Source organism: Globicephala melas, chromosome 15 (genome assembly GCF_963455315.2).
Source record: "Globicephala melas chromosome 15, mGloMel1.2, whole genome shotgun sequence".
Lineage (NCBI taxonomy): Eukaryota > Metazoa > Chordata > Mammalia > Artiodactyla > Delphinidae > Globicephala > Globicephala melas.
In genome coordinates, this window is record NC_083328.1 from 17044901 (window position 1) to 17070016 (window position 25116).

Genomic DNA, 25116 nt, shown 5'->3' on the forward strand with positions numbered 1-25116 from the left:
CCTCCCAGTGATGACCTCTGTGGTGTCTGCATCACAGTGTACAGATAATGCTGTCTCCCAGGCCAGACCACGGGTGGGGCAGGGATCAAGTCTTACCCTTCTCTGCAGCAGCACATGCTCAGGTCCGGATGTCTGGTGGGTGTGGTTTTCTGTCCCCTGCCCACCCTCACCGTGGCACCTCTCTCCTCGTCTCTTGGCAGCCTGGCGTGGGGCTCCTTTACCTGCTGCATGGCAGCCTCTGTCACCACGCTCAACTCCTACACCAAGACGGTCATTGAGTTCCGGCACAAGCGCAAGGTCTTTGAGCAGGGCTACCGGGAGGAGCCGACCTTCATAGACCCTGAGGCCATCAAGTACTTCCGGGAGAGGTCAGTGCACACGGGGTCACCTCTGGCCACCACTGGGAATCAGAAGCCCGAGGCCCGGCCTCAGTGGCCACAGGGCGCCAGTAGAAAACTAGAGTGATCTGACGGAAGTGTTCTGGGGGGTTGCAGGTTGGAAGGGGCAGGCTGGGTGAGGCAGCGTTTGGACCCCACTATGCTGGAATTTCTGGGACATTTTAATGTTTTATGGGGCATGAGGTTGCCTTGGGCTTATGTGAACAGAGCCCGAGAAACCAAGAAGGGAATCAAGTTTGAGTGTTTGCCCTTGGGCCCCATGCTTCTTAGAACCAAGATAGGGTCACAGGGAGGCAGAACCAAGGTTTCCTTCTTGGGCTGTGTCACAGCACTGAGTGAAAAAAAAGACTCAGCAGTGGGATCAGTGACGGTTGCTAGAGGAGGAGGGCTCCTCAAGGTCAGGGACCACATCTGATCACCTGAGTCCTTAGAGTCCTGCTGGGAATAGAGAAGATGACAATAAATAGTAGGTGGATGTATGGATGGATGGATGGTTGGACGGTTGAGTGGATGGACAGATGTATGTATGGTTGGGTGGGTGGTTATGTGGATGAATTGATGGGTGGATGGATGGATGGATGGATGGATGGATGGATGGATGGATGGATGGGTGGATGGATGGGTGGATGGATGGGTGGATGGATGGATGGATGGATGGATGGGTGGATGGATGGATGGATGGATGGATGGAAGGACAAGCAAATGGTTATCATATTTCCTGGGACCATCTCCTAAATAAACTACCTGTACCCAAATCTTTATCACAGCCTGCTTTTGGGGAGCTGATTGGACATGCCATAATGCCTTTTGGTGGCAGGGAACTGAAAGGTTCTCAGGACTGATGACAGAGTCTGAGGAGGAAAAGGGGGAAGGAGACTTGGAGCTGGGCAGCATTGAGGAGTTGGACTCTCCGTGGGGCACATGGAAGGGTTTAAGCCAAGAAGTATCGTGGTGGAGGGTGGTGGGGGCCACACCAGAACCTCCCTCTGACTGCTGCAGACCCCATCATCTCTCCCTTGCCCCATGAGCCTCCTTTCTGTCTCTTGAACACTACAAGCTCATCCCCACCTCAGGGCCTTTGTACTTGCTGTGCCTCTGCCTGGAATCCTCATCTGGCTGGCTCACTCAGGTCATGGCTCAGATGTCACGTATTCAGTGAAGCCTTCCTTAATCACTTCATCTAAATTTGTACACCCCCATACACGCTGTCCTAGTCACTCTTTATCACTGCTATTTTTTCATAGCACCTACACAACCTGACATTATTATTATTATTATTATTATTATTTGCGGTATGCGGGCCTCTCACTGTTGTAGCCTCTCCCGTTGCGGAGCACAGGCTCCAGACGCGCAGGCTCAGCGGCCATGGCTCACGGGCCCAGCCGCTCCACGGCATGTGGGATCTTCCCAGACCGGGGCACGAACCCGTGTCCCCTGCATCAGCAGGAGGACTCTCAACCACTGCGCCACCAGGGAAGCCCCTGACATTATTTTATTTGTTTATCTGTTTGGTAGTTTGTAGACCGGGAGCTCCATGATGGAAGGGCTCTGCTGACTTCTTCCCCACTGTATTTTGAGCACCGAGGACTGGGCCAGGCACCTAATAGGTGCTAATTTAACATTTTGGGGGTTAGTTTGGTGTGTGTGTGTGTGTGTGTGTGTGTGTGTGTGTGTGTGAGATTGGCTGAATACTTCTCTTTGGTGACCTCAGCCCTGACTGCCTCGTCCACTTTCAGCTCAAGCCCCACCATCACTGGGCAGGTTCAGCATCCCAGTGCCCCTTCATCAAAGTCCCAGGTCAGTTGTCCAGTCCTGGGCCTGTCAGGTGTGGTCAGGGAGGTCAGGCCAGCCTGGCACACAGGCCCGCCTTGCTCACGGCTGTGGAAAGAGCCCATCCACTAGGAAGGTGGTGATGACTGGCAGAGCACGGGACCCGTAGTAGGTGCTCAGGAAATGTTTACAGCAGCTGCGTGAGCAGCCTGGTGTCTAAAGCTGCCCCATGAACACCGCATCTTCTGTCACCTGGGCTGTGGGAGAGCCCGGAGCATCATGGGCTCCCTCGTTCTCCTGGGGCAGAAGACAGGACCTCTTCGTACCTCATCAGCAAGAAGCTGCTGTTCGCTGGTCCTGAACAGCTCAGGCCCCAACGATGTGGGAGAAGATAAATGCTTCCCAGCATATGTGCAGAATATCACTTTACACGTTCATAACTTGAACATTTTGCAGAGGTTCATCAAATTTTATTTCCCTTCCTCTCCAAGGAGAACATTTCAGCTTAGCTGGGCTGTTCATTTTTTTTTCTTTCTTTCTTTTTTTTGGTGGCTTCTCTGCAAAGAGCTCAGAGCACACAGACAGATGTCTACACAGGTCTGTGGGGACCCAGCAGCAGGGCTGAACTCCTGCAGTGGCCAGAGTTCCTGAAACCATAGCCAGGGACGTGAGGGAAGAGATCCTTGAGCCCCCCTGCCCACGTTTCTTACTCCTTGGGGAACAGGGCGTGTTGTGGAGAGAATAGGGGTGTGAGGGCCCCCCTGACCTGAATTTTCCAGTTCTGTCTTCTCACTGCTATGTGACTTGGGGCAAGTCACTGAGCCCCTCTGGGTCGATTTCCGCTGACCTACAGTAGGAGAACCCAGAGCTCTCGTCATCTCGGGAAGGCTCAAATTGGACCCAGGTCACATGGTAAGCACAGTGCGTGGCACATGGAGGGCATTTCATGGGTCCCTTCTGCGACTGATACAAAGTACAAAGCTTGGGAATGACTAGTTTAGGATGGAGGTGAAGACAGTGTTGTGGATATTGGGCATCTAAGAAGCACGTTAATAACCACAGCAGGGGCTTCCCTGGTGGCGCAGTTGTTGAGAGTCCGCCTGCCGATGCAGGGGACACGGGTTCGCGCCCCGGTCCGGGAAGATCCCACATGCCGCGGAGCGGCTGGGCCCGTGAGCCATGGCCGCTGAGCCTGCGCGTCCGGAGCCTGTGCTCCGCAACGGGAGAGGCCGCAACAGTGAGAGGCCCGTGTACCACAAAAAAAATAAAAATAAAAAATAACCACAGCAAACAGGTGGGTGAGGTGCGAGGTGGGCTGTGAATACGGAAGTGCTGTGGGATAAGACGTGCCCTTGGAGAGGGTGCAGGTTTTCCCAAGCGCCCCCCGCCCCCGCCCTTGCCATTCCTATCAGCGGAGAGCCACCCCTGACTGAGGACAAGACGGTGCCCCGTGGAGGCTGATGGAGTAGGAGGGCCCGTACTGCCGCCCACCCCACTGCACCCCGTCCCTGTCTTGCTGGACTCTTCTCTGCAGGAGCCAGTTGTGAGTCTGAAGAGTGATCGGGCAGATTCCGAACCATTTTCAGAGGTTGTGAAATGTAGTGGTGTGTGGAAGAAAGGTATGGGTGTGTGTGTGTGTGTGTGTGTGCATGTGTAGGGGCCAGTGTGCCCCTGTATGTTGGGCTTGTGGGGGAGGGCGAGCCTGCTTCCTCTGAGCAGACTTGCCTGTCCCAGCTCTGAGAAACGTCTGGCATTAAACCCTCCCAGCCTCACCCTGCCTATTGTCCCCAAGAAGGGCGTCTTAATCGGGCCTCCCAGTGGAGGGTCGAAAGCTGCAGGACGAAAGGTAAATATCTGCACATCGGGGCTTTCTTGAATGCTTGACCTTCAGATCTCGTTTAACAATGCGGGGAAGGAAATGAGACCCTGTTGGATTGGACTCCAGGGGGAATTCAACTGAGCCAGCATCCCGCTCCCGGGGAAGCCGCCGTGGGTGGGTGGGAGCAAAGGGCCGGGGCCTCCAGGGAGGAGCGCAGCTGGCCTCCCCAGGGTCAGATCACCCCGTCACATGCCCTTGCTCCAAGGCATGAGGTGCGCGTCCCAGTCTCTGAACCTGTGCATGCACTGTATCTGCCTCCGCGCCAGAGCAGTGAGCTTTCTTGGCTTCTGCTCTGTCCCTGACACCTAGAGCCACAGATGCTCAACAAGTTATTAACTATCCGTAGTAATTATATTGTTCATTATAGTGGTGCAGTCCCCTCTGTTGCAAGCACTGTTCGAGGGCCTTACCTGTACACTCTCACTTAACCCTGTGGAAGCCACGAGGAAATAGACCTGGGCTGGAATGAGCTCTGCAGTTTATTAGTTGTGAGTCCCCAGGTGAGTCACTCACCTCAGAGCCTTCCAGCCTCTTCCATCACCTGCCGCCCCCCCCACCCCCGCTCTGGTCTAGGGAGCGCAGCAAATCACCCTGGGTGCCGTGATGGGGTCTCCTGGAGGTCACTCCAGGTGGAGGGCTGGGCACCCCGGGAAAGGCAGAGGCTAGAGAAGCCTTCACAGACGAGACCCTCAAGCCAGGTTTTTAAGGGTACGCACAGTGTGCATGGCCAGATGGGCAGTGGGTGGGAGAAGGCGTTCCCAGGCACAGGCAACAGTGCGAGCAAAGGCCAGGACAGGCAACACGCAAGGGTAGTTAGGAAACTCTAAGCAGTTTGGTGTGATTTGAGAGTAGGGTATGGGTGGGAGTTTGGCCTGGCTGTCTCATCTCTCTCGTCCTCCCACAGCATTTGGGGTGGGGGGGGGCTGGCGCAGTAGCGGACTGGATGTTACTGGGATGAGAAGGCGGCATGGGGACCGTCCCCAAGCCTCCTTCCTGGGTGCCAGGCCTCACGGGGCTCTGGGCAGATGCAGAGCAGCTGCACCCCAACCTGGGGGCGATTGGCTTGGACATAAGTCGTTCTGGCATAGTGGCGGACCACCCCCTCTTTACCCATCCCCACGACTGGAGCAGAAAGGGCCGTAAGGACCCCACTCCCCACTGGTTCTGCTCTCTCTCCTGTCTGTTGTCACGAACCTTTGGAAGGGCTAGTCTTCACCTCCTCACCTCCCCTCATGGCTCGACCCACTGCAAGCTGCCCTCCACCCCTGACTCCGCTGAACCAGCTCCCAGAGGCCTAGATGATGCGCACACACCCTCCCCCCCAGCTCCCACCAGCCACTCTTCTGGTCTCCAGGCAGCCCTTCCCACCCCCTCCTCCTTGTTCTGTTAAATGGAGATGCTCCCAAAGTCAGTTTTAGGCCCTTCCTCGACATTAGCCTCGGCGGCCACATACGCGCCAGGACTCCTGAATTCTTAGTCCCCTCCTGACCCCCAGCCCCATATCCAGCCGCCTCCCTGGTGTTTCCACTCTGGATCTTCAAAGGCATCAAAAATCAATACGGCCAGTACCCACTCATGATGGTCTCCCCCAAACCTGGTCCTATTTCCACGCTCCTCCCCAGGGTGGTCCTGCTTGTGCAAGCAGACATCTGCACATCATGTCAGGACACCCCAAATCCAGTGATTTTCCCCTATGGGTGGGTCACTTCTCTTTGTCTTCACTCCCGTCATCTTCGTCCAGGGCAGCAGCTCTCACCTCCTACGTGGAGGTGAGATGTAAAGCCCACATCTGTCCTCCCCCAGCAGCCAAAGCCTCTTCACTATGCTAATGTGATCAGGGTGCCTCTACCCTCATCTTTCTGCTAAAACACTGCAGTGCCTCCCCACAACCTCAGGACAAAGGCCCAGCTCCCCCCACATAACTTATGAGCCTCCCTGTGGACCCAGGCCCCTTCGCCTGCACACAGCTGCCCCTCCCCTGGAAGTTCCCCAGACAGAGTCGTTCTGCTTCCATGCAACCTCAGGATGGCTGTCCTCTCTATCTGGGGTGCCCCCCATTCTTCGCCTTGTTGGTTCTGGGCCTGCAGATCTTACCTCAAGCATCGATTCTTTTTTTTCTTTTTCTTTTAGAATCAATTTTATTTATTTTTGGTTGTGTTGGGTCTTCGTTGCTGCGCACGGGCTTTCTCTAGTTGCGGCGAGCAGGGGCTACTCATCATTGCGGTGCGTGGGCTTCTCATTGCGGTGGCCTCTCTTATTGTGGAGCATGGGTTCTAGGTGCGCAGTAGTTGTGGCACGCAGGCTCAGTAGTTGTGGCTCACGGGCTCTAGAGTGCAGGCTCAGTAGTTGTGGCGCACGGGCTTAGCTGCTCTGTGGCATGTGGGATCTTCCTGGACCAAGGCTCGAACCCATGTCCCCTGCATTGGCAGGCGGATTCCTAACCACTGCGCCACCAAGGAAGTCCTCAAGCATCGATTCTGAACTGGACTGAATTCCCCCGTCCGTCCTCTCTCAGCACTGGCCATGGATGCAAGTTCCGCAGGGCAGGGATACAGGTCCACTCCCTTCTTTATTCCCGAGTAAGGGATGGATGGAGAGGGTGACAGCAGAGGGGAAGGAGCCTTGTGGGGAGGTCGCTGGTCAGTCTGTTGGCCAAGGTGACCTTTGTCCTCTGGGAGCTGCCACTGGTCTTGCTTGCATGGCCTTTCCCACCCTGCTGCCGCCATGCTGAACAGCACGCTGCTCAGGTGCACTCACCTCTGCTCACCTGGTCTTTTGACTTTTGAGATAAGTCAGGTGTAGAGGTTTTCATGTTGTCAGGGGCCTTTAGAACTGTTGAAGGCGGGCACGGGGTGCGGGGGTAGGGGCTCCACTGACGCTAGTGATTGTTTTCCTGAGTAGTAATTTCTAGCCCATGCTGTTCCCAAAATAATCTCAAGGCGCTGATATCTAGAGGCGTCTTTTTAAAACCCAGTAGAGAGACAGGAGGTAGAACTGTCGGCCACACACGAAGGTCGGGGGGGCGCTGGCACCGTGGCTATTTATCCTCCCTGTATTTTCCAGCCGTTCTGTATCATGATGAGCTTACAAAATGGCAAGAGAGAGAAAAAAAGAATCTTTTAAAAAAAACCGTTTATTTCCGCCGTCTTGGAATGGCACTTCCGCTGGGATGTTATAGAATCTTAATCTCCCACCTGTGGTCATTTATTTGACAAATTTTCTTTTAATTTCATCCTTCATTCCATCATCAGTGCATCATTTAAAAATCATTGTATTCGGGCTTCCCTGGTGGCGCAGTGGTTGAGAGTCCGCCTGCCGATGCAGGGGACGCGGGTTCGTGCCCCGGTCTGGGAAGATCCCACATGCCGCGGAGCGGCTGGCCCGTGAGCCATGGCCGCTGAGCCTGCGCGTCCGGAGCCTGTGCTCCGCAACGGGAGAGGCCGCGACAGTGAGAGGCCCGCGTACCGCAAAAAAAAAAAAAAAATCATTGTGTTCTTTGTCCTCTGTGACTGTTTCTTAGCCATTTAACCTCTGAGACGTGTTCGAGCACAGCTCCCTCTTACCTGTCTGTTTCCACTCTCGCTGCTTGAATATTACTTCTCAGGGATGCCTCGCACCTCTCGCGAGGTGCCCAGAAATTAGAGATGGTGCCATGGAAGGTTCAGGGCCCTCCCAAGATTAGCTCGATGACCAACGCTTTGTGAAAGGAAAGCGAAAAGAACAGAGTGGTCCTTGAACTGGAAATGATCCTGCAGGACAGCTGCTCCCTGACCTCCATGTTTTCTCCAAATCTCAGCCCAGTGGAGGCGGGAGGGCTCCGGGTGCCCTCTTTCCCACCGTCACTACTGCGGGCTCTTCGGTGAAGCTCATTTGCAGCTGGGACTGTGGGGAAGGCACTGGAGGCCTGGGCCCACTGGGTGACAGCCCAGGACGTAGAGGGTGACTGGGCTGACACTTTACGGAGCCTCACAAGTGCCCAGAGCCCAGGGTCCAATGCCTAGTTCCTCAGATGTGGTCTGGGGCCCAACAGCATCGACCCCACCTGGAAACCTGTTAGAATGCAGGCCTTGCCCCAGACCCACTGCCCCAGACCCACTGAACCAGAATCTGCATTTTTAAAAGCTCCTCGGGTGATCTGTGGGCACTGGCACATTTGGGAAACGTTGGGCTAGAGGACAGAGCAGATGCAGCCCGGTTATGGGTCAGGAGGTGGACATGGCCAGTAGAGGCCAGTGGATAAAGAAGGGTTCTACACCTCAGTGCTACTCAAAGTGTGGTCCCTGGACCAGGGCCCATTTGCAAATGTCCATGATGATATAAGGAGAGGAACTGAGACACGTGTTTGGAAACTTTCATAGTGAGTTGATATTGCTGGTACACCCAAGCTTACCTTGTGTGTGTGTGTGTTTCATTTTCTAGCAAATCATTTTTATTGTATTTTATTAAAAATTTGGTCTGAGGTAGATTGAAAATTAAGGGGGAAAAACCTAGTCCTTTATCAGATGGTCTGAGAAGCCCACCACGTAGACGGCCACTTTATACCAGGAAGTGACTGGAAATTTGGGAAACAAGCCAGCCTGGGGCAGCAAGAAAGGGTGTGGCTTTGAGGATGGCGCAGAGAGGGCCACGGCGGCTGGAGCGCGTGCTGGGAGCTGCGTGCTGGGGAGGCCTGGGGCTCCCGCCACAACAGAGGTAAGACTCGGTAGACCTCTTGCCAGTGCCCCAGCTGCTGTGGCCACACTTGGCTCTGGAATTAGATGGGCAGGTGCCAGGGGTCTCTCCGTAAGACAAGACGTTTGTTCACACCATCAAATCCTCGGAGCCTCCCTGCTCCATCGCTTGCGTCCTTCTATTCTCTCAGAAAGAGCAAATGCCCAGGCTCAACCCGATTCCAGATGTTGTGGGTCATTGGGGCAGTGACTCTGTGACAGTGTGGTCACACCCCCCGCCGCCATTTGCACACCTGCTGGCTGTTCTGGGAGAGCCCGAGTTGGATGGTGCCCAGCCCCGCTTTCCACTGGGACCTCCTAGTGTAGGTGTACCCATGGTGAGTCTGACAGAGCATCCCTTGCCAGCCGGGAATCTGCAGGTCACAATGGAAACAGGCTTGGGCCCTGTTTCTTTTTCTTTTTTTTTTTTTTTTGCGGTACGCGGGCCTCTCACTGTTGTGGCCTCTCCCGTTGTGGAGCACAGGCTCCGGACGCGCAGTCTCAGCGGCCATGGCTCACGTGCCCAGCCGCTCCGCGGCATGTGGGATCTTCCCGAACCGGGGCACGAACCCGTGTCCCCTGCATCGGCAGGCGGACTCTCAACCACTGCGCCACCAGGGAAGCCCGGGCCTGTTTCTTGATAAACCTGAGTTCAAATCCCTGCCCTGCCACCAGCCAGCTGCCGGGGTGGAGCTGGCCCATGAGAGCAGAGTGTACAGATGCCTTCCTGGTGCCACGTTCAGTGACATCACACGTTCAGTGATGTCCAGAGGTGTTTGACACTTTGAAGCCTTTTCTCTGCTTCAGATCAGCTGTGCTGGGAGTCTTCAGCCCGCAGAGGTCCACAGACACCCCAAAGCAGAGCACCCTCTCTTGTAGAGGTGGTTGTTGATCTTTACCAGCACACCACTAGACTTTGGGCAAGTTACAAAGTTTTCACATCTGTAAAATGGGGATGATGGTAACGATGATGACGATGGTAGTGCCTCTGTGGTTGGGATACAGGTTTGAATCAGTGTAAATATACCGCAAATAATGAGGATTTAAACAATGTACAAGTTTATTTCTCTCTCCTGTGAAAGTCTGAGCAGTTACCTCTGCTTCTGTCGCCTTTCCCTAGGGCTCATGCACCTTTCTGCACATCACAGCATCGGTTCACTCAGCCTCTGCTCTGACTCTCCTTGTCCCCAGTTTGGGGAGACTCTTCTCTTCTGGGGCATAAGGCTGTGCTGTGACTCCCTGTGCTTCCCTCTGCCCTGAATCCAGAGGTGTTTCATACTTTGAAGCCTTTTCTCTGCATCTTGGAAAACATCCCTTTCCTGACGCAACGAGGTCAAAATGATGAGATGAAAGGAAGAGGTGTATGTGGGGGTTTTTGAGGGGAAGCATTGGTTAATATGTTAAAATAATAGCCTTCTGCATCAGGAGCTGGGAGGTGGCGTCACAGAGTGACCGACCGCAAAGGCCCCAGCGATGAGGATGACGACAACGATGATAATAACAGTTATGACAGTAGCAAGTGCAGGCGGTGCTGTAAGAACGCCAAACAGATGGAGCTGGAGCATGTGTTATTCACTGAATCCTCATGACAACCCTAAGCGTGGGTACGTCATTATGCCCATTTATCAGATGAGGAAATCGAGGCTCAGGGATGACAGGGACGTGTCCAGACTCAGAGAGCTAGTACATGGTGGAGCCACCGCTCCACCCGCTCACAGAGGAGACGCTGACACCCGGAGAGGAAGGTGACACAGCAGGTGCGTGGAGGGCCTGAGGGGCCCTGGGACCCACCCGCTGCCCCTTCTGAGCACTGCTTCACCCCAAGCATCCCCCGCTACCCCTTCAAGGCACTTATTTAGATTCGTGGGTCACCCCTCACACCACCATCAAAAAAAAAAAAAACAAACCTGTCTTCAGAAAGCACATAATATTTCCTGCAGGACGTACTTCAAATTAAAGAAGATAGTCATCTAGTGACATTTGAGTATTTCCTTTTCTTTCAATACAAAGGTCAGCCTCCCTGGATGAACCTGGGCTGCCTCCCCGGTGGTCTGCTCTTAGCCTTGGCTTCCTTTCCTCAAACCCCTGCCTCCCTACCTACCCCACTCTCCCTTCCCTCCCTTCTGACATTCTTTGGGATACTTTATGCCATCGCTGTGCTAGACCCAGAGACTACAAGTGGAGAAGGAGATAAACTCCATCCTTCTTCTCTCTGGGTTTAAAATCTTTGTGGGGAGACCAGTGATTAAACAGATTGAAAACCAGTAGTAGTGCTACTCTGTTCTGAGCCCTCCCTCTGTGCCAGGTCCTGGGCTTCTGACCTCACAACAACCAGTGGGGTGGTGGTAGCTGTCCTACAGTCATTCCTACCACCACTGTCCTGCCCATGGCCACGTAGAAAACTCTGGATCACAGAGATTCAGAGCGGGTGAGCTGTCCATTAATAACAGAGCTGGGCTCAGCCACGATCCCGCCTCACTGCAGGGCCCAAGGTCTCAGTTGTGCCCAAAGCATCCTCTTGTCCTCACGTGTTTTCTGCCAGGAAGCACGGGGGTTAGGGGGAAAAAGGGTCACAGGCGTTGCCGTAACCGAGCGTTAGCCACTCACCAGACAGCTGCCAGGACCCTGCAGACCATTTATTTTCATTGGCGAACCTGGTGGAGAGGGCTGCATTTGTGCAAGGAACCAGCTCTTCCCAGAACGGCCACGCAGCACAGCAGAAAGACAGGTAGACCTGGGCTGGATCCCAGCTCCCTCTCTGAGAGGCGAGCGCGTCCTGTGGCTTTCAGGATGCAGCTCCAGCATCGCTTCCTCCTGCGAAGCCTCTGCTGGTCCCGACACAAGTGAATCTCAACCCTGGCTGTACACTGTGATCACCGGGCAGCTTGAAACTCCCCTGGTGACTTCAGGGGGCCTCCACATGGAGAACCACTGGCTAGACCAGAGATTAAACCTACTATCTCCCGGAAGCCAAGTCCAGGCCACCACCTGCTGTACATAATCATCTATTAAACAATGTGCCCTGGGCTTCCCTGGTGGCGCAGTGGTTGAGAGTCCGCCTGCCGATGCAGGGAACACGGGTTCGTGCCCCGGTCCGGGAAGATCCCACATGCCGCGGAGCGGCTGCACCCGTGAGCCATGGCCGCTGAGCCTGCGCGTCCGGAGCCTCTGCTCCGCAACAGGAGAGGCCACAACAGTGAGAGGCCCGAGTACTGCAAAAAAACAAACAAACAAACAAACAAACAAAAAACCCCAATGTGCCCATTTGTTTGCATATTGTCTGTGGCTGCTTTTCAACTGCAAAAAAAAAAAAAAAGTCAGATTACAAAAAATCTGTTTAATTTGAGGCTATTTATGTAAAAAAAAGTATTAATTCTGAAACCCTAAACTACTATCTGTGGTGATCTCCCTTCATGGAGGTTTAATTATAGGGGGACTTTTGCTCTGTCTATAGGGTTGGATTTTTTTTTTTCCCCCGGTACGCGGGCCTCTCACTCTTGTGGCCTCTCCCGTTGCGGAGCACAGGCTCCAGACATGCAGGCTCAGCGGCCATGGCTCATGGGCCCAGCCGCTCCGCGGCATGTGGGATCCTCCCGGACCGGGGCACGAACCCGTGTCCCCTGCATTGGCAAGTGGACTCTCAACCACTGCACCACCAGTGAAGCCCATAGAGTTGGAAATTTTTAAACAAGCCTGTGCTATAAGGAAACTAACAAGAATGTTTCCACTAAAAAACAAAAATCAAAAAAACAACCAACCAAACAAACAAAAATACATCTTCCCTTATATTGAACCTCCCTTGAACCTTCCTATAGCGTCAGTTATCTATAGGATATCTGCCTTCCTATAGCATCTACACTCAGGCCTTTGTTCTGCCATGTGGGGCTTCCTAGGCTACAGAAGGTCCTTGTTAATAAGATCTGTGTTCAGAGTTTGTCTCCTGGGAAGCACAGGCCTATAGCCCCTGGTACAGACATTATCGTAGGCAATCCCGAAGTGTGTTATTTAATGCATGGGATTTACTAACTCGTGTGCATGCTTGACTTCCTGCTTGACTAGAAGCTCTTTGAGGGCAGAGACTATGAAGTAGACATTTCCACCCTCTACAGCATCTGGTACAAACTACACAGAGCAGGGCCTCAGGAAATCCCTGCTGAGTGCGTGAATGAACAATGTTAGGAGACCCAAATTATCATTGCATGAGTATTTCTTTCCCTTCTACTGGGGACACTTCTGGCATTGCTTGCTTGTCAGTCACCGCCTGCCCCACGTCTCCTCTAGCCCCAAGCTTCTGGACACAGCTATGCAACTAGGAATAAGAGTGATGGGAAGAGTCAGAAAACAGGGGTGGGGCATTTGCTTTGGAAAGAATTGAGACATCCTTGTGTGAGAAAAAAGAGGAGAGCAGTGGAAAGAAGAGGAGGGTGGGGAAGAGGGAAGACTCCATGCTGGGGGCACTGGAGAGAGTGTAGGGGGCACTGAAAGTGAGATGTGAGATGAGAGAGGTTCTAGGACAGCTGCAAGGCAAGTAAAAGCAAAGCAAGGAATAGAGGGCCGATGTCAAGATGCAGGGCCACAGATAAGGAATTGGGGTGCTTTCGGTGTTCTTTAGGACATACAGTAATGGTTGGAATTGTTTCTACGTTGGAGGCCTAGGTTATGTTTGTCTAAAGGTGAGGCACGTGTGGACCGGACCTCGTAGAGCTCTGGAATGTATTTGGGTTACACGTGGATGAGTGCCATGTGGGACTGTGGCCCTGCCCATTCTCTGGCTCAGTCATCGGTGGGATGGGGGTGAGAGTCTGGAGCTGTGCTGGAGAATCTGCAGCTGCTTCCACTCTGACGCTTCCTCTGCTCTGTGCTTGTCATCCCATCCCCGGCCAGGCCAGTAGAGACAGCTCCCTCTGGAACTGCAGTGATCTTGAGATGCCAGAGGAGAAATGCTCCCAGTTGTTGGTGGGAAAGAGCGCTGTGGCAGAGGTCAGAAGACCAGGGCTTTGTTTCTATGTAGAAATGACTTTAGGGAATGTTTTGATTTAGTTAAAGAAAGTGACGCAGCGAATAAAAGTCCTTTGCCCCCAAATCAGGAAATAGGGGTAAGTTCAAAAAGAAGGTTCTAGATTTAATCTGCTATATTCTTATTATCTGGGGTTAATCACCACTAACCCTTTGGTATATGTTCTGGCAAGTAATGTTTTGTGCATATTCGTGTGTAATTTTTAAGCAAATCAAACTGTACACATTCTCGTGTCATATGCTATTTGCATGTGATTGAACATCTTTTTGTGAGAGGATGTAGGTTTGCATCCCTATTCCGCCTCTAATTTATCAGCTGCATGGCACCTGATTGGTCACATCACCTTTCAATACCTCAGTTTCTTCATCAATAAAATGGAACGATAACGATGCCCATCTCACAGGGCCGAGGGAAGGATCCCGTGGGACGATGGGCCACGTTGCTTCGCAAAATGTTCCCCAGAGGGGCGGGGCTGCACTTTTCCAGGTCCCGGGTCTCTGCCGGCTCAGCCTGCTTTTTCTTACACGGGCTTTTGGCTTCTTTTCTTTCCAGGATGGAGAAGGGGGATGGGCACGAGGAGGACTTTCGCTTGGATTGCCGCCACGAGAGATACCCTGCCCGTAAGTGGCCTCACCTGCAGGAGCCAGTGCTGCAGATTCGTGAACTGTCTGAGAAGAGAGGACCCTGGAGATGGGCCAGGCCAACCTCTCCCTGCCCCCCTGCATTCTCCCCCACACACATACTGCAGATGGCGAAACTGAGGCTGGGGTCTTAGCAGTGCAAGTCTTCCGCACATGGCAGCCACGGCCCTTGCAATGGGGTCGGAATGCTAAGGGAGCAGGAGGGACACGGGGGTGCCTTAAAGACAGGCAGGCGAACCACAGCTCCATCCAGGCCGGGGTTAGCCATTGGCTGGAAGGGACAATGGCTCCGGGGCAGAGCTAGCCGAGTCAGGGAGGTGATAGCTCACAAGATCTGTCTGAGCAGTGGATACTGGTGGCAGCTCAGAATGCACGGACTTCATATGCCTCACTGTGGGGGTCAGAATCTAGGGCTCCTATTCAGAAAACAAATGTCTGGACCAGAAAGCAAAGGGGAGGTCAAAGGAGAGAAAGGCCTTGCTCTGCACAGAAAAGAAAGGAGCTGAGACCAAAGTGGCAGAATCTCATCCGAGCCTGCTGAATGCCCACCCCGGGCTCCCTGCCCACCCCACTCTGCACTAAGGGCTTTTTATGCCTGATCTCCTGTTCTTGCTGACCGCCAACCCCTACAGCCGGGATTACTAACCACACTTTGCAGAAATGAGGGCTCAGAGAGGTGGAGCAACTTGCCTAAGGTCACACAGCTAAGCTAGTCAGTGGCAGGGCCCTTAGAGCAGGTGCTGTCTGTGCCCTGCCTGTATCTCTCAGACCTTTTAGGAAGCTACGAGGCCTCCCAGCTGCCAGTATCTGCATCTCTGTGCCTGGGGGCTTACCCCACCTCCACCCACAGAAGGTAGGAAGTGCCAGGGAAGCTGGCATATAGATACTCCGGCTCCCTCGCCCCTTGAGTGGTATCGCCCCGAGGTGTGTGATTTGCAGGATTAGCCAGGTTTACCAGGTCTAGCAGCTGCCTGGGTTGGCCGCCTTCCCTCCCCTGGGCCACATCCCCGCCTCTGTCAAGTTTCCCTGCATCTTTGTAGTGTCACCCCTTTGCTCCAATTCCTATCTCAGGGTTTGCCTCTGGGGAATCTGAACTAAGACAGCAGAGATTTAAACTCAGATTTGTCTGCCCCCAACCCCTGGGATCCTAGTAACAGAGTGAGAAATGGCTCTGCTGAGAGGAGAAGATGGAGGCGGGTGAAGGAGCCTGGGAGGAGGCCCGGCTGGAGAGGAGGAGAGGGTCTGGTCTTCACGCTGAGGGAAGAGGCTCCTGTAGGAGACACCAGCCCAGGAAGATGTCCAGAATGCTAACTGCCTACCCGAGGAACTGGGGTGGTTGCTGGGCCCACAGACTGTGGCTTCATGGCAGGTGTCAGGGTGGGGGGCTTCCTGGAGGAAGGGGTCAGGAACCAGGGCATGGAGGAGGCTGGGGAGCACCTGCCTCAGGGATAACAGAAGAGAGCAGGAATCCACCAGAGGGGTTCAGGAAGCACATGGTAGGGACACAGGCTGAGAGCCCTGGCATGTTCCAGAGGGCCACCGGCTCCCCTGCTTGGGCCGGAGCCCCCTGAGGCCCCTGCAGAGTGGGCAGGAAGCCCTGGGTGGAAAGAGGTCGTGGGGGCAGCTAGGGAGCTGGGAGGAGGAAAGGCCAGATCCCTGAGGGCTGACGATGGAAGAAAGAGTCCAGAGAGCAAATCTGGCCCTGAAAGCAAGCCCTGGGATGGAAAGTGAGGACAGCCAGTGTCGGCGGAGCCGCAGAAGCCCTGCACCCCCAACCCAGCCCCTCACCTCTGTCCTGGCGCCCACTTCACCTCCCAGGCATCACATGCATTCCCCAGGTCAACAGCCTGCAGAGAATTCCACCTTTCGTGCCCTCGGCAAATACTGAGCTGTGCAGACCCTCTGTGCGGGCACTGGAGATGCAGCCGGGAGTCAGAGCAGGCAAAGCTCCTGCCTTGTGGGGTGGGAGTCCAGAGGGAGGGAGAATCAGGAAAGAAGTGAACTCAGAAACAAGCATGGTGATCTCAAGTGCTAAGGAACGTGATGCTAAAGAGGGATCGGGGGAGGCCTCCTTAGAGCCACCTCTTTGAGGGGCCGCTGGAGCTGGGGCCTAAGGAAATAGATGGAGTCAGTCAAACAAAGAGCCTTCCAGGCAGAGGGGCCTGCAGGTGCCAAGTCTCCGCAGCAGCCAGCACTGGAGGCCATGTGGCCGGAGCAGGGAAGCGATGGGGGTTGGGGATTGGGATGCGGGAGGAGACGGGGCTGGGGTGCCCAGGAGGCAGGACCATGGGAAGGAGCTGGCTCTGCAGTGGGGGGGAGGGGCATTGTGAGTGCGGAAGAGACTTGCCCAGATTATTTATCTGTATCTGTATCTATAGCTGTGTCTATATCTGTGTCTACATCATCTTTACCTATATCCGCATCTATCCATCCCTCCTTCCATCCATCTGCAATGTGGGAAAAGGATGGGAGGGGAGGAAGAGTAGAGGCCAGCAGACCAGCTTAGATGCTGTCCCCTCATCCCCCGGAGTGACGGTGGCCTGACCTGTGGCAACAGAGATATAAGTGGGAGGATACAAGAATTTTTTGCCGGAAGAGCCGTCTGAGTGCTTTGTGCTCCTGTGGAAGCAGATCCTGAGATAAGGACCCAACAGCAAGCACCTTATTTGGGTGATCCCGGAAAATACAATAGGTGCCGGGGAGGCGGACTAAGCAGGGAAAGGCAGGCAGGTGGAAGCCGTGCTCCAGGCTGGTCATCACTGTAGGCCCTGCTGGGTGACCTGGGGAGCCAGTGCAGAGCACACGGTCTGAGTTATCCCCCCCGGACATGACAGTAGCTCTCCTCAGGCGTTGTTCGAAGGCTGCTGGGGTAGGGTGGGGTGCATGAATTCTCCTGGGGTGGGTAGAGAAAGCTCTGGCGCCATAGGTCAGCAGCCTGCTCCACTGGGAGGGAGGGCGCACCCACAGCCTCAGCTTGTGTGACTTGAGGTGACAGGTGGAGGCGGCCAGGAACCTAAGATACGCACAGAACTTTCAGGCCAGCAGTCAAGGGCCAGATGTCACCCGCTGATGGACCTGGAGAGGACGAGTTTGAGGGGCGTGTAGGGTTGAGGACAGAGATAGTTGAAGCTGGGGGACTTTTGAGACCGTCGAGGGAGATTGTGTGGGGTGGGGAGAGATGGAGAAGCCACGAGGTCCTAACACCCTGGGGCTCAAAGAGAAGCGTGGAAGCCGGTGAGGAAGGGCCTGTGGCTCCCACAGGTTTTCCAGGTCCCAGCCTCTTGGGGAAGAAGGAACCTCAGAGTCCCCAGCACCTCTGCCATGTGTGCCTTTCATCAGGTAGCCGAGTTATCCGGATGGCTGTCTTTCCCCGGGGACCAGCGGAGGCACTGGGGTCTCAGTCACAACAGTGAGGAAGAGGTAGACCCCATCTGCTGTCGGAGCTGACGGGGAGGCACCCGAATGTGGGCTGGGCACACCCCATCTGCCAGACCCCAGGCAGCGTTTGGGGATGCGGGGCCCAGCCACCTGTGGACTGGGTCCTCACATGGTTCATGGGCTGGAGAGCAGCCTGATCGTCTAGGGAAATGACACCGTCTCCAGAATGCGGCCTCTTAGCTGCCAGTGGGATTTTGGCCAAGAAAATGTTTTGGAAAGTCCTGGACAAGTTTTGCAATATTTCTCTACTGAGCAACTGCTCAGATCTGGTTGGCGTACTGACTTGCCAGCAGGACGCACGGGTGGGGGGAGGAGTGCCAGGGAGCCTGCATTATTAAGCACTTACTGTGTGCAGGTCCCGCTCAGCACTTCACAGCCGTCTCATCTGATGGCTGGCACAGCCCTGGGAAGGAGGGTTGAGTGTTGTTATTGTGTAGACTGAGAGGCTGAGGCTCTGAGACGCAGATTGACTTTGTTGAGATCTCTGGCCCCCCGGGGAAGTACAACTCAGCTTGGCGTGTAGATCTCTCCCATTATCCTGGAACCAGGCCGTTCCTGCTCTGGCCCCCAAACTCTCCACCTCATTTCTTCCCACTCTCCCCTCCCTCATTCTGCTCCAGCCACCCTGGCCTTTCTCTTTCTTGAACATACAGAACTCATTCACTCCACAGAATCTCTGCACGTGCTCTTGTCTCCACCTGAAAAGCTCTCCCTCTAAATCTTTGCATGGCTGGCTTTGTCTCCTCTTTTTTTTAAAAAAAAAATTAATTTATTTATTTTTGGCTGTGTTGGGTCTTTGTTGCTGCACGTGGGCTTTCTCTAGTTGTGGCGAGCAGGGGCTACTCTTCATGGCGGTGCGCGGGCTTCTCATTGTGGTGGCTTCTCTTGTTGCGGAGCATGGGCTCTAGGCACATGGGCTTCAGTAGTTGTGGCGTGTAGGCTTCAGTAGTTGTGGCTCGTGGGCTTAGTTGCTCTGTGGCATGTGGGGTCTTCCCGGACCAGGGCTCGAACCCGCGTCCCCTGCATTGGCAGGCGGATTCCTAACCACTGCGCCACCAGGGAAGTCCCTTGTATCCTCTTTAAGCTTCTCCTCAGAGAAGCTCCCCTAACCTGCACCAGCTTCCCCAGTCGACCTCATATCACTGTGTTTTCTTTTCTTCATCGTATCTGTACCTCTCTGACATTATACTTACATACCTGGTTTTTGTTTTGCTGCCTTTCTCCGCTGGGTTCCATGAGATTAGGCACCCTGTCTTTTGTTTTGTTCACGCCTGTATCCTGAGAGCCTAAAGCAGTGGGTGGCACACAGTAGGTGCTGAATTGCCTCTCTAAACTTCTCATTTTCTCCCACCATATCCCACCCGAGAAGCCACTTTTACATAAAGAGTTACATGAACTTTTGGTTATCTTAACTGTTCCAAAAGTTGCTATTTTTTCTTGGGCTGCTGTGATATAGATTCTGCCGCATTTTTTTCTTTTTTCTTCCTGAGGAAAGAGTTTGCCTTTGAAAGCTGCCTTTGGGGCCTTGCAGTGCCACCAGCTAGCTCGGGGGCACATCAGATGTGGCATTTAATGGAGGCAGTGCTGCCATATGGTCCAGGTGTCTGCATCTTCCTTTTAGGGACAGCTGGGGTTTGCGGCTGATTGCAGCTGTCCAGTTCAATGCCCGAGACAAGCTTTTGATTTTGCCAGGTGTGTCTGTGAGGCTGGGCTGAGTGAGAGGCTGTCACTCGCCGGGTATAGAGGTGGCTTCTGGGCGTTCCATCTAGACGAGTCTCTGCCGCCGCTGCCCTCGAAATAGCAGAGGGAATTTCAAGGAAGACTTTTCTGGGCTCAGAGCAACTTGGCATTTTTATTAGATCAAAATCAAATCCAATATAGTACTGCTTGAGTCTGCTTCCTTTATTAAAATGGAAACAGACAATATTTCTGAAATAAATATCAATGCCAACTTGCTGGGCACACAGACAGCCATGCAGCTTGGAGATACCTGAGACCCTGGCACTGGGGTAGAGAGAGCTGAGCCAGCGTCAGCATCGGAATCCCCTGGAGGCCTCCCTGAAACACAGATTGCCCGGTCCCAGCCCAGAGTTTCTGGCTGAGGAGATCAGGGTGGGGCCTGGGGTTCTGCATTTCCAGAGACTCTGCTTCTGCTGCTCCACAGACCGCATTCTGAACTGCACTTGTCCCTGGGCTGCTGCCAGGAGGGAGTCTGCATTTTGTCACCTGTTTGGGCTCTTCAGCAACTTCTGGATGGAAACTGCTGCTTCTAGGGCCGATTCTCTTCCCATCCATCTTCCTAAGACACAAAATCATGTCTTCTCCACCCCCTCCCAGCCCCAAACCTTCCTGTGAGAGCATCCCTGGTGGGTGTCAGGTCCTGTGCCAACCCTCCTGGACCTTCCCCGGGAAGCCTTCCCCAGCCATCCCATTCGTGCTTCAGCCTTCTTTCAGTCACTCATCACTCTTGGAATCCTCCTCTGCGAACTCTCTCCCCACTGGGATGGAAATGTCACGAGGACCAGGACCTTGTCACCACATTTGTGTGGCAGTCCCAGTGCCTAGCACGGGCTTGGGCCTCAGTACCTTTCCAGTGAACGGTTGAGCTCCCTTTGTCTCCATGGGGTAGTTTCTCTGAGGACTGTTTCCGTTTTACGGGTGAAGTGCCTCGGATTCTGAGCAACTGTGTCATTTTTCTTCGCTTAGAAGTCTGGGCGACTCTAAGCTCAAAGCTGCGTCATTGTTCTTTATGCCCATTTGTGCCCAAGGCAGTGTTGCTGCGATCATCCCCGATCCTAAGAAACACTTGGGGCCAGTTGTTAAAATACAGATTTCCCTGGAGATTCCAATTCCTTGGTTTGCGGCAGGCCAGGAATTGGCTTCAGGTAAGTCTGATGATACAGCAGAAACCCCAGGTGCAGGATAAGCCCTGTACCCCCAGGGGCCTGCCGGGCCGTTTACACCTGGCACCCAGGGTCTTTGCAGCTGCAGCCTTGCACTCCTCACCCCTCCAGCCCCGTGTACTGGGCTTTCCAGCCTCACAGACCATCTTGCTTTCCTCCAACCACCAACATCATGAGCTTTTCACACCTCCTGAGAACCTCATCTACCTGCCAAGAACCTATTTCACACCCTGTTCCTTCTGCCTGAAATGACCTGCTCCCTGCCTCCCTTTGGCAAAAAACAAAAAAACAAACCCTAGCAGTGGAATTGTGAGCTTCACAGTGCTTTCCAAGTCTAGCTCAGATTCTAGCAATAGTAACCAGTCCCCTCTCCAGCTCCTAGCGGCGGTGGTGTGTTCACCTCTGCATTTCCCTTCCCTGGCGCTGGAGTAGATGAGGGAGAATTTTATAGTGGTTACAAGTCCAGCCTGTGGAGTGAGGCTGCCTCGGTTCAAATCCCAGCAGTAAGACGCTGGACAAGTCACTTAACCTGTCTGAGCCTGAGTTTCCTCAACCGTGTAACGGGCATAGTAATGGCACCTAACTCCCATTTCTGAGGATGAAATGAGCCAGTGAACACGAGGCACAGTGAATGGCTCCTGACACAGTGAGAGCTGGAGGCATGTTTGCTCTTGTCATCTCTTCCCCTCACTAGACTGTGAGCACCCAGAGGACAGGTCTGCATCTGACTCCTGTCTGCAGACCCAGCACCCAGATGGAGGCGGACACACAGTAGGTGCTCAACAAATGAGGAAGTGAAGGAATCAGTGGCTCTGGGGAGAGGTGGCAGGTTCAATGGACTCAGCCTGATCCCGAGTGTGGGAAAGAGATGGAGAGAATGTTATGGCCCAGGAAGGAGTCCCCAGCAGGTGGACTCTAGTGAAGAGAGGGATGAGACCCCCATTCGATCTCCTAGGAGAGAACCCATCCCCAAGGTAAACCAGAAAACCCAACCTTCCCCTCCACATGGATCCCACACAAATCCTTCCCAAATCCTCCATCGTATTCATTCAACAAATCTACTCTCTCAGCACTGTGTGTGGAATTGTGCTGGGTGCCAGGGACACAGCGATGAATAAAAGTAGAGCTAGCCTGTGTCCTCATGTTACATACAGCCTAGAAGAGGAAAACGGGAGGAAACAAGTAAACATATTACCAAATATGATGGAGTTTCTGAAGCGTCCTCAGCATGCAGATTTACAGAGCAGGGTTGACTTGGAGAGGCAGTCAGGGCGGCAATGGAAGAGGGATGATGGTGTCACTAGCTGGAAGGGTCTCCAAAGCCAGACATCTCCGTGCCAACCTTGATTCCTCTCCCCATCTCTCCCCACATCCCAAGTCTTTCTAGAGATAAGAGTTCAAGATTGGGCAGCCAGACAGTAGGCTCTGGATGGGCCCATGAGTCCTGGAGAGAGTTCTTCAGTACCTTGGACAGCTGGTGGAGAGGGTCCATCTGGCTCTTCTGTGATAGGCTGAGCTCCTCTGGGGTCAAGAACGTCAGTACCAGCTGCCTGCCCACCCTCACTAATTCCCCTACTGGCTTTGGAGCACCTTGGACAAGTCACTTCCCCTGTGATCACCCCCATTTCTCTGCACATCTGTGATGCCGCTCTTGGTCTTGAAGGACCCTTCCAACCCACTGAATCCATTTTGGAACAGTGGATGTGATTTCACACAATTCAGCAGAGCTGAGAGCTGATCTCCCGGGATCTTGGTGCCTTGGAGAGAGTTTGAGACAGTGATTTCCCACTGAGGGACTGAGATGGTAGGACTGGAAGAGGCTGAATGTTAAAAAACTTCTTGTTTGATATTTGGACCAAAAATGGAAGATAAATCACATCTTCTGAGAACCTCCTATGGGCTGAATACTCTGCTAAGCCTGGGAGGTTCCAAGGGAATTTGAAGCACAGGACTTGCTGCCAACCCTCTGAGTGAGACCTTGGATAGATCTCTTCCCACCTCTGGGCCTTGGCCACCTCATCTGTGAAGAGAGGTGTTTGAACCCAAACCCCCTCTGTACTGGCATTTTTAAATTTTCACATCTCTCTGATGTCACATAATGAAAGGCTTCTAGCAGGGGGCCTGCAGGGTCTGCTGACTCCTTTGTAACTAACATCCATTTGCGGGCCCAGAGAGGTGAAGTTACTTGTCAAAAGTCACACAGCTTTAAAAAAAAATAGGTCCACTCAGCTTGTCAGTGGTGGAGCCTGGATTTGAACCTTTGACTATCAGACTCCAAGTACAGTTCCCTGCCCTGAGTCTGTACCCAAAGGAGGAGAGGCTAGCAAAGAGACTCTCAAACGCACAGAATCTCAGGGAAGGTGGGCCGAGCACATGCCTCCAGCTCAGGGATCGCTCCTTCTCCTCCCGCATGGTTTCTTCATTTGTTATAAAAAGTCAGCTCAGGACATGCTCTGTGCCCAGCCAGGTGCTGGGGGCTGCGGGCTCCGGGATGAAGCAGACCCAGTCCCTGACGGCACTGAGTCTCCAGGTTAGCTGGGGAGACCCCGGAGTCATGGGACAAAGACGCCGGCCGGGAAGGAGTCAGAGGTCAGAAGTGGCCTCCTGTGGGCTGAGTCGAGCCTGAGAGATGCTGTTTGGCCCACAGACGGTTTAAAATGCTTTAAAAGCCTTAGTTGTCATCATTTAAAAGCCAGGAGATTTGATTTCAAAATCCCAATTTTCAGTTTCTCTGATCATTTTGGGAGATCAGAGCCCACATTCCCCACGGCAACAGTTAACCAAAGCTGAGGAAAGGCTGCTTCTGGCCACTTCACCCGATTATGTCATTTGCTTGGGCCAGTAGGCATTTTGAGGTGGGATTCTCTGATTTATAGCATAAGGCTTTTTCTTTTTTCCTGGCTGGTGACTGGCCCCAAAGTAAAGGAACCAGGAGAAGGGAAGTGAGTGAGGAGTCGTGGTGGGCTGGTGGGGTGTATGGTGAGGTCAGGGCTCCCCTCACTGTAAATGGCTCTGGGCCCCAAGCCCCTCCTGGGAGGCTAGAGAAGGGAGGAGGACCCCAGTCATCAGCGAATTGACCTGATTTTGACTCACAGAAGTCATTTAGAAAAACAATCAAGGCTTTCTGTGCACCAAATATTTGCTTTTAGATTTAAAAAAAAATCCCAACACCTATATCTTGGCAGCAGGCACTTACAAAGAATGCAACTGTTTCAGTGACTGGGGCCAAAACAAACGTTTTTCCTGAGGCCAAACGATTCCAGAATGTTTGGCAAATGTTCCCACCCCCTTTTAAAATATAGTAAAATTAGCAAAGCACCAACATTAAAGAATATTAAAAATAGAAGAAACGCCAAAGGAAAAAAAAATCACGCGTGCACACTCCCCACCATTGGTACAACCATCCCCATCTTTGCCTGTTCCCTTCCAGCCTTTGTTATGGGGAAGAATCTCCCAATAGTCAGAGCTACTTTGGGGGTGGAGGAAGAGTGATGAGCTGTCTGTCCTTGGAGGAGTGCAAGCAGCCGCTTGGCTTCAGAAGGAATTCCCACCTCAAGGGGCTTGCTCTGAAGGATGTCTGACCCTAAAGGATGAGAAGTATATCTGAGCATCCTTTAGAGCTCGGAGGGGGAAGCAAACGAGCAGAGAACACATTTCTTTTAATGCTGAAGTTTCGAATCAGGAAGAAATTGATTCAACCCAGCAGGCCTGTAGCTGTGAATCCTAAGGCAGCTGCTTATGTTGGCTGAGTCTCAGTTTCCTCATCTGTAAAATGGGCTCAGGCTTGCGAGGACAGAACCTAGCAGGGTGTGTAGACTATAAGCACTCTGTCGCTGTTAGTTTTCCCCTTTGCCCTTTGAGCCAGTCCCACCCACCATGCCACGCAGTCTCTCCTCCCTGTGATCCCCTTTGTTCTTATCTTTCTGGCTCCATTGATTCACCATGGAATATTCTCCAGGGGTTGAGCCATTTCTCTGCTGGGCTGTCTAATGCTGGGGGGGGCGGGGGAGGGTTGCTGACAGAGCACCACTTGGAGTGGATGCTCCAAGAGAGGGAGACCCCTGAGGCTGGAGAGAGGATGTCCGGAGGGCTTCCTGTAGGAGGAGAAACTTGAGCTGGGCTTTGAGTGTTCAATTCAGCAGTAGGTACAAGGGCATTTTAGGCAGGTCCCAGCTTGGAGATGGAAATGGATCTGGTGTGTTAGGAAGACATGAAGGAGGTGCTTGGGTGAAGGCAGGGGAGCGAGCTTCCGAGAATCAAGAACAGAAGAGTGAGCATGTTGGATCCGTCGAGCCTCCCAGCTCCTGTGCTTGCCCAGGCCGTCAAGAGCAGAGGGCCGTAGTGGGAGGCGGTAGAGTCTC

The 25116-nt window shown here is 53.5% G+C and overlaps 1 protein-coding gene across 2 annotated transcripts in view; it reads left to right on the forward strand.

The window, feature by feature from the left end:
* The window catches only part of GSG1L (GSG1 like), a 219886-nt gene that overhangs the window by 193310 nt on the left and 1460 nt on the right, over positions 1-25116 (forward strand). The window contains exons 5-6 of one of the 2 annotated variants that reach the window (XM_030871584.2): positions 201-368; positions 14326-14393. In XM_030871584.2, the coding sequence (XP_030727444.2) occupies positions 201-368; positions 14326-14393 (236 nt within the window). The remainder of the gene's footprint in view (positions 1-200; positions 369-14325; positions 14394-25116) is intronic. The other variant, XM_060285470.1, reaches the window with a different exon arrangement.